This window comes from Parasteatoda tepidariorum, chromosome 11, assembly GCF_982258835.1.
Source record: "Parasteatoda tepidariorum strain Cologne lab strain chromosome 11, Ptep-v5.0, whole genome shotgun sequence".
Taxonomy (NCBI): domain Eukaryota; kingdom Metazoa; phylum Arthropoda; class Arachnida; order Araneae; family Theridiidae; genus Parasteatoda; species Parasteatoda tepidariorum.
Window position 1 is genome coordinate 1,553,035 of NC_141765.1, and position 8,055 is coordinate 1,561,089.

General features: G+C 35.2%; 3 protein-coding genes across 3 annotated transcripts; all 3 read right to left on the reverse strand.

Moving 5' to 3' along the window:
* Positions 1-272: 272 nt before the first annotated feature.
* Positions 273-785, reverse strand: LOC147801163 (uncharacterized). Its single transcript, XM_087155123.1, has one exon. It carries the CDS (start codon positions 783-785, stop codon positions 273-275), a length of 513 nt encoding a protein of 170 aa, XP_087011249.1.
* A 445-nt stretch (positions 786-1,230) lies between these two features.
* LOC147801164 (uncharacterized) lies at positions 1,231-1,599 on the reverse strand. The gene has a single exon (XM_087155124.1). It carries the CDS (start codon positions 1,597-1,599, stop codon positions 1,231-1,233), a length of 369 nt encoding a protein of 122 aa, XP_087011250.1.
* A 364-nt stretch (positions 1,600-1,963) lies between these two features.
* On the reverse strand, positions 1,964-8,055 carry LOC147801165 (uncharacterized). Its single transcript, XM_087155125.1, has 2 exons — positions 7,861-8,055; positions 1,964-2,767 (listed from the first exon to the last, which is right to left on the reverse strand). Exons 1-2 carry the CDS (start codon positions 8,053-8,055, stop codon positions 1,964-1,966), a joined length of 999 nt encoding a protein of 332 aa, XP_087011251.1.

The window sequence follows — 8,055 nt, forward strand, 5'->3', positions numbered from 1 at the left end:
AGCAGCCTGCATCTGACTACAAGAGACGAAGCATTAGCTTGGACATTAGCCCGTGAGATCCAGCTCGACATCGTTTCCAGTGCCAGAAGATTTCTTCAAGGATTGTAACTTCGTGCTCTCGTGAACTTTTTCCTTGGACACTAATGAAATTTTTTCACTTTGATTCAGCTTGACAATGTTTATAGTGCCAGGAGATCTCTTCAGAAATCGCAACTTCCTGCACCCATAGACTTTTGCCTCGGACACTAATAAATTTTTTCACTTTTAGAGAACTAGGTCGTGATACAATAAAGTGTATTAATATTTAACAGCAAAAGGGCCGCACAGGACGCACCTGTGACGGAAAATGGGGGTGACATGTTGACTCTTTCACTTGGTAAATTACCCATAATTTGAGTGGAAAGGAAGGGCTTAGATTTGAAACATGTTACACATTGATGTACAGTTTGACGAGCAAGATTACGACCCCCTAAAGGCCAAAATGTTAACCTAACTGCACTTAACAAACCTTGAGGGCCAATATGAAGTAATTTCCTGTGTAAACTATCGAAGTAAATTTTACTTAATTTGGACTTTTTCGGTAAGATTATCTGATGTTTTTGATCAAAGGGTACTGAAGCATTATCTAGCCTTCCACCTACTCGTATGAAACCGTCCCTATCTACAAAGGGATTTAAGCTAGAAATATTGCGAGAAAAATTGTTCTTATTTACCAGTGTCGTCTGAGAATGCTTAATCAGGATACTTTCAAAATACTTTACCTCGTCAACTGTCAAGGGTCCCATTTTCTTATTATATGTTTACAATTATGAAGAAATCTGAAAATATAACACAAAATATGATTAATTTTATAATAATTATTTGAGAGTTCTAAAAGTTTATCAATCAGAGTCTGTGAATCATCAGTTAGCAAAACAGTCTCTTGCGTACTCTCGGTTGAGGAAACAGTTTTTGCTTCTCGGAGTATTGTCTCTTTTTCGCCTTCTGCAAGCGATTCTATCTCAGGAAATGATTGTTCAAAAGTCTCTTGAAAATCAGATTCCATCAAAAATTCAGCACCTGTTCACCAGCTGGAACTATCAGCCAAAAATTCAGTACTAATTCCATGAGAGAGAATATCTGCAGGATTATCTGTACCTGCACAATGGTGCCAGGAGTTTGGATCCGCCAAAGTGACTATTTCTTTAACTCGATTAGCAACGAATTGTTTCCAACGAGTTGTCTTTCCCTTTATCCAGTAGAGTGCAATTTTAGAGTCAGTCCAATGATAGCAATTGAAGACCTTTTCAAATTCACAATCTTTTTCACTTCGGATGTCAAGCGAGCTGCGACTAGAGCTCCCAGCAATTCCAGTCTAGGCAGAGTCACACTATTCAAAGGAGCTACTCGGCTTTTAGAAGTCAAAAGTCTAACGATCTGACCATTTGGTGTGTAAACTTTCAAATATACTGTAGCACCGTATGCGTTCTTACTGGCGTCGCAAAAACTATGAATCTCGACGATATCCTCCATGGATAGAGAATTAAGAACCAATCTAGGTATCTTAAGATTCTCCAAAAAAGGTATCTCTTCACACCATTTTATCCACTCTTTCTCCATTTTCGGTGGCAAGGATTCATCCCAAGGAATTTTTTCACTCTATAGTTCTTGGATCAGACATTTCATTCGGATGGTGAAGCATGAAATTAACCCTAAAGGGTCAAATATCTTCCCTATAGCCTGGAGTATCGAACGTTTTGTACTTTTGCTTGAGGAGATGAATTTTAGGAGACTTCTGGTATCTACAGAAAAATAATCTTCACTAGTGTTCCATAAAAGTTCCAACACTTTCGTCTGATTGGAGCTCAGACTAACACTAGCGTTTGCAGGATGAGTATCTAGTCCCTCATTCGTCCACTGCTCCATCAAATCAGCGTCATCAGTAATCCACTTCCTTAAAGTCATTCCAGCAGCTTCTATTATTTTATTTGCATCTTTTTGCATCTAATGCTTCATCAAAGTCATTGCTACCGGAAATAAAATCATCTAGATAAAGATTTCTATCTAGAAGTTGAACGATAACAAGAAGATCATTTTCATATTTTTTGATATGGTGTCTGATAGTAGCAGCGAGTAGAAATGGACTTGAGTTGACTCCAAAGTTCACTCTATTAAAATGGAAGATAATTATTTTGTGATCTTCGGAAACACTCGGTTCATCATTGCTCCAAAAGAACCTTAATGCGTCTTTGTGTACCTCAACAAGACCTATTTGAAGGAAAGCCTGCTTCACATCAGAACAGAAAGCTGTTCCGTTGAGTTTAAATTCAATAAGTACATCCAAAAGATTGGGGTTTAAATTGGGTCCTGGCCACAAACAGTCATTGAGAGAGAGTTCATTGACCTCGTGCGTCGCAACGTCAAACACAATTCTTAACGATGTTGTTAAACTTTCTTTTTTAACGGCCATATGGGGTAAATAAAATATAGGTCTTTCACATTCATCGTGTATACTATCAGGTTTAACTATTTCTATAATGCCTTGACTTGAATAATCCTGTATAATTTCACGGTATCTATCATAGAGATCCGGGTCATACTTAAATCTTTTCCATAAGCTTCGGAAACGTTGTTTCGCTAAAGAATAATTATCAGCAAGTTCATTATAGTCTTTTCGAAATGGAAGTTGTACTATGTAACGACCGTCTTTGAATTCAACAGTTTCATTAAATATTTTCATGGCCTGAACATTCTCTTGTAAAATTGGATCGTCTTTAATCCCAAGACCCTCCAAATCAAAAAACAGTTTTAGTGTATGTTGTAGCCTGGGGCGTACGCAAGGGGGGGGGGGTTTAGGGGTTTAACCCCCCCCCCCCTTGAGCTCAGACAAAGTGAATTTACAAAATAATGCAGACAAAAATAAAAATTTTAGTAGAAATTATGCGGGTTATTATTTTTTAAGACTATATATTTTTATTTGCCTTATGCCTACTTTTTTTTTCTCTCGGTATTTCTCAGAAAACTGATAAAACATTTACTATAATAGAGTTGTATTTTTGAAACCAAATTCACGTGATACTGTTACGGGCGAGCCCCGATCACTGGTTCCTTTCTGTCCTGCCAGTCGCGATTGTTTTTGAGACTGGCTGGCATTCGCGAGGTCTGGAATCCTAGACGTTTTGTCGTCTTTGAGACAATTCGAGAATTTTGTAAATGCGGTTAAAAAAAATTATATGAAAGGGGGTTACATTTATTTTCGATTTCAGTCAGACTAAGAGTTATCTCTGCCGCTTGTCCTTCGGAGCTTGTTTCTAAATCTGTTTTGTTTTGGAAACTCTGTGCTCGTTGAAGTTATTCATTCCAGCTCGAAGCTTTGAGATCGTAGCTTAGTGGATATTTCTGTGCCAATATATATGTATATATTTTTGCTGTTCTTGGATTTTTAGGATGTCTAAACGCAAGAATTTAACAATTTTTAATTACTTCGAGAAAAAATCACGACCTGAAATTAGTGAGGTGACAGCATCTAGTACCAATGTAAGTTTTTCCGTTGAACAGAAATGTGATACTTCCGTTGAAGAAAACGTTTCTAGCGTAACAGAATCTGATGAATGTGAAAGCGGCCCTCAAAGTGTTATTTCCCACCCATATGACATTGGACTTTTTTCAGAAGATAATACATGCGAGGATAAAAAACTGGATATACTTAAAAATGTTTGGGAACCCAATCCAGCATTTGTTTTTCCTGAAAAAGGAAAAAGAAAATTGAAATTTCAGTACAAATGGCTTTATCGCTGGAAATGGCTTGCATATTCAGAGGTTAAGGGTGGTGCTTTTTGCAAATTTTGTGTACTTTTCGCCCCAACTGGTGCCGGTTCTGGAAAGCAACCTTTAGGCCAACTGTGCAATGTAAAATTTGACAGCTGGAAAAATGCTGTAGAGCGATTTTCTGAACAAGAGAAATGTCTTTATCACAAAAAATCGATCGAAACTGCTGGGACATTAAACGATATTTTATTTGGAAAGATGAAACCTGTGGATGAACAAGTTGACAGTGCAGCAAGCAGAAGAAAATTAGAAAAAACATTACTCCAATCATTGAAACCATCCTATTTTGTGGAAATCAAGGTCTCGCTCTAAGAGGACATAAGGATTCAGGAATAATTGCTGAACAACCAGGTGAAGATAGAACGACGGAAATTTTCGTGCATTGCTTCGTTTCCAGAGTAAGAACGATTCGACTCTTAAGAACATTTTAGAGTCAAGCAGAAAAAATGCTCAGTATACCAGCCCTCGATTTCAGAACGAAGTTATTGAGGTTTGCAATATTTTAATCCTGCAAAAACTAGTCAGCAAGATTAATGATACAACTTGCTTTTCCATTCTTGCAGATGAAACAACTGATATTGCAGGTATAGAGCAATTATCGTTATGCGTTCGATATGTCGATAAAGAAAATTTTAACATCACCGAACAGTTTTTGCAATTCATTCCGGTGCATGACTTAACCGGAAAAGCAATAGCAACAACAATATTAGACCAATTACAGTCTATGAAAGTTGATATAAAAAAGTTACGTGGACAGGGATACGATGGTGCTGCATCAATGAGTGGAAAAATTAATGGTGTACAAGCCCACGTAAGAAGTATTGTCCCATCAGCACTCTGCTCATAGCCTCAATTTGGCTGTATCAAATGCATGCGAAATAACTGGCATTAGAAATTGCTTAAGGACAATTAAAACATTATACGACTTTTTAAATACGCCAAAAAGACAGTATGTCCTATCTTCAGCAATAGAGGAGATGGAAACCAGCTCTAAGAGGGAGAAAATTAAACAGCTATGTGCAACCCGTTGGATGGAAAGATACGACTCAGTAACCGCTGTGGTGGAACTTTTCGAGCCTATCGCCGAAACACTACAAAAAATATCAGAATGGAAGGATAAGGAATCAGCTACCCAGGCTAATTCTTTACTGTGCACAGTATCTAATTGCCAGTTCGTAATATCTCTTTTGTGCATTTACAAAGTTTTCACCATAACAATCCATCTCTGTAGATACCTACAAAAAACAAGCATAGATTTGATAGAGGCAGCGAGTCTTGCAGAAGATATCATTAAAGATCTAAAATTAATGCGTGAAAATGCCACTGAAACATTCTCTGAAATATTCAGCTCTTCTTCTCTTATGCTAACAAGCATTGGATCTTCCACTTCCATGCAAATCCCTAGAATAACAGGAAGACAGAAAAATCGCGATAATTTTCCCTCATCGACACCGGAAACATATTTCAGAGTTAGTGTTTTTATTCCATTTATAGAAAATTTTATAACACAATTAAACTTAAGATTTGTATCGCATCGTGATATTTTGAAAGGATTTCAGTGTCTTCTACCTGCCGATCCTTTCATTTGCCAACCTTCAAACATAAAGGCTTTTGAAGCATTAGTGGAATTTTACGCTGGAGATTTGGATACCTGTAAAGAAAGCCTTAAGTCTGAACTAAAACTCTGGTATAAAAGATTAAAAAGGATTAGTGAAGACGGAGGTAGTGTTCCAAAAACTGCGGCGGATGCTCTTGGAATGAGCAATAAAGATATAACACCAAACATTTTCAAAATCCTAGAAATATTGGTCGTTCTACCTGTTTCAACGAGTGCAAACGAAAGATCCTTTTCGACTTTGCGCCGTTTGAAGACTTATTTACGCAACTCAACGGGAAATAATAGAATGAATGGATTGGCGCTCTTACGCATTCATAGAAAATTTACCCCAGCTGTCGAAGACATTTTAAACGAACTTGCAAAAAAACCCCGTCGTTTGGATATTACAGTATAAATCAATAAATTTTTAGCGTGTTTGTATACTGGCTTAATTCCCTATTTGTTGGTAAGTCATTTTTTAGTTAAATTCATTGGTTTTCTATGGAATATTCACATTTATATGGTTATTATTTAGGTAGCTGTTACAGTATGAGTAGTTTTTTCTGGCTTGATTTATTCCTACTTTTTAATAAAAATAAAATATTTTACCTCTTATAAAAAAAAATTATGTTCTTAAACTTAAAATATAAAAACAAAATTTAACTAGACAATGTTGTCTAAATAAAAAGTCAAAATTGTCTAGCTGTCTAAATTAGGAAAGTAATAGTGCTTTATTACATACTCGAATTTCTTTTAGTAATTTCTGAAAATTATGACCCCCCCACCCTTGAAAAAATTCTGCGTACGCCACTGCTTGTAGCGAATCATTTATAGTTAGAAAACAATATCTTCCCTGCGTAATTTCGATTTCTTTAAGTTTACCGCAAGCTATCCACCCCAATAACGACCCTTTAAAAAACAGATTATCATTTATTTTATACGTATTTTGTTTTAAAACCTTGAAAAAAATATCAGAACTTATTAACGCGTGAACTTCAGTAGCTTCATAAAATGACTCATCGGCTAATTTCAAAAAATGAGGAATCTTTATTTGCGAAATGTCTAAAGTAGTGGGCGGTGTGAGCCCCGTAATGTTATCAACCACATAAAATTCAATAAATTCATTAAAACTAAAATCTTCATTCGAAATGGATGTAGTTAATTTCCAATTAATGTTTTGGATCGATCCGTTTAAACCTGAAATCGGTGTTTTTATTTTCTCTTTTTTAATCCCTAATAAATCGCTTATATTTTTCTTTAATGCGCATATATTAGAAGCTGAGTCAAGGATCGCTTTTATTTTTATTCTCCTACCATCTGCACATGTAATAAATATTTCAGCAGTTGAGAGCAAAACGTATTTTTTGTTTTGTTTATTAGTGGCCACGCTTAAACCCGAAGCATTGGGATTTGGATTACTAGTAGAAGAAGGAAGTGGCACGTGATCAACTTCACTTTGAGACCGCAAATGATTAATATTCATAGAATTCGAAGAGATATTTGATTCAGTTTCTTTCGAATTTAATTTTGTGCAAATTAGCTTTGAATGTTTTAAAGAGCAAGGACGCCGATATGGGGAAATACATTGGGCTTTTGTATGATTTTTTTTTCAGACTTAGTTCGCACAATTTATTAGCACGAATTATCTTTATTTTTTCATCAATGTCAAGATTAAAAAATAATGTGCAGCGAAAAATGGGGTGCGTACCTTGTTTACAAAGAAAGCAATTCTTATTTTTGTTATCGTTTTCAGACACTAAAAGAGTTTTAGGTTTGGAGGGAAACATTTGGTGCCTTTTTATTTTTGTTCCGTAAAAACAGTTTCTATCTATGGATAAAAGTACAGCTTCCCGTTGCTATAAAAAGGTTATGAACTCATTGAAAGAGGGAATTTCTTTTGTTTTTTGTAACAATTCAAAGTTTTTACGAGATTCTTTATCGAGTTTTTTTAACACTATAGTTTGTAAAAATATATCAAATAGAGGATCTTGATTATATTTCAACACCTTTAGAGCCCTTAAATTTTTATTTAAACAATCGATCATGGCACGAATTTCTACAGCATTTTCTTTTTCTATTCTCTTAAAATTCAAAATGAATTGAATGTGTATATCTACGACTAATCTTTTATTGTCAAATCTTGAAATTAATGCTTCATATAAAGAAGTAAATGTATCAAAGGTAGAAGCAAATTCTTTCCCTTCATTAGCAAGACAAGAATTTAAATAATATAGTTTCTGTGTTTCACTGAGTTGACTGTTAGAAGAAATTAAATCATCAAATTGATTTTTAAAACTAGAAAAATGTTCATATTTTCCAGTAAATATAGGAAGATTAACAGGAGGAATTTTTAATACAGTTTCTAAGTTATCGTTCAGTTTATGATTATTCTCTATCTTGTTATTAGAATCAGAGTTCGGTAGTTTATTAGAATTTATTAATTTTAAAATTCCTACCTCTAAATTATCCAAACGTTCATCACACTGATTCAAATCAGTATCGATGGCGTCAATATCACCAGTTTGGATGTCCAAGTTGTAGTATTCTTGTAGTAATGCCTCACTTCCATTTTTTAAGACTTCTACATTTCTAAGTTTGACATTTAACTCCGTGATATCACGCAGGTCATCAATTTGAAGAAAGTTTTCCAT

Coding starts and splice junctions, on each gene's coding strand:
- LOC147801163 (XM_087155123.1), bottom strand. CDS start 785: ATGGGACCCTTGACAGTTGACGAGGTAAAGTATTTTGAAAGTATCCTG.
- LOC147801164 (XM_087155124.1), bottom strand. CDS start 1,599: ATGGAGAAAGAGTGGATAAAATGGTGTGAAGAGATACCTTTTTTGGAG.
- LOC147801165 (XM_087155125.1), bottom strand. CDS start 8,055: ATGGAAAACTTTCTTCAAATTGATGACCTGCGTGATATCACGGAGTTA. Junction 2,768..7,860: donor AACGTTTGGATAATTTAGAG/GTAGGAATTTTA, acceptor TTTGATTTGGAG/GGTCTTGGGATTAAAGACGA.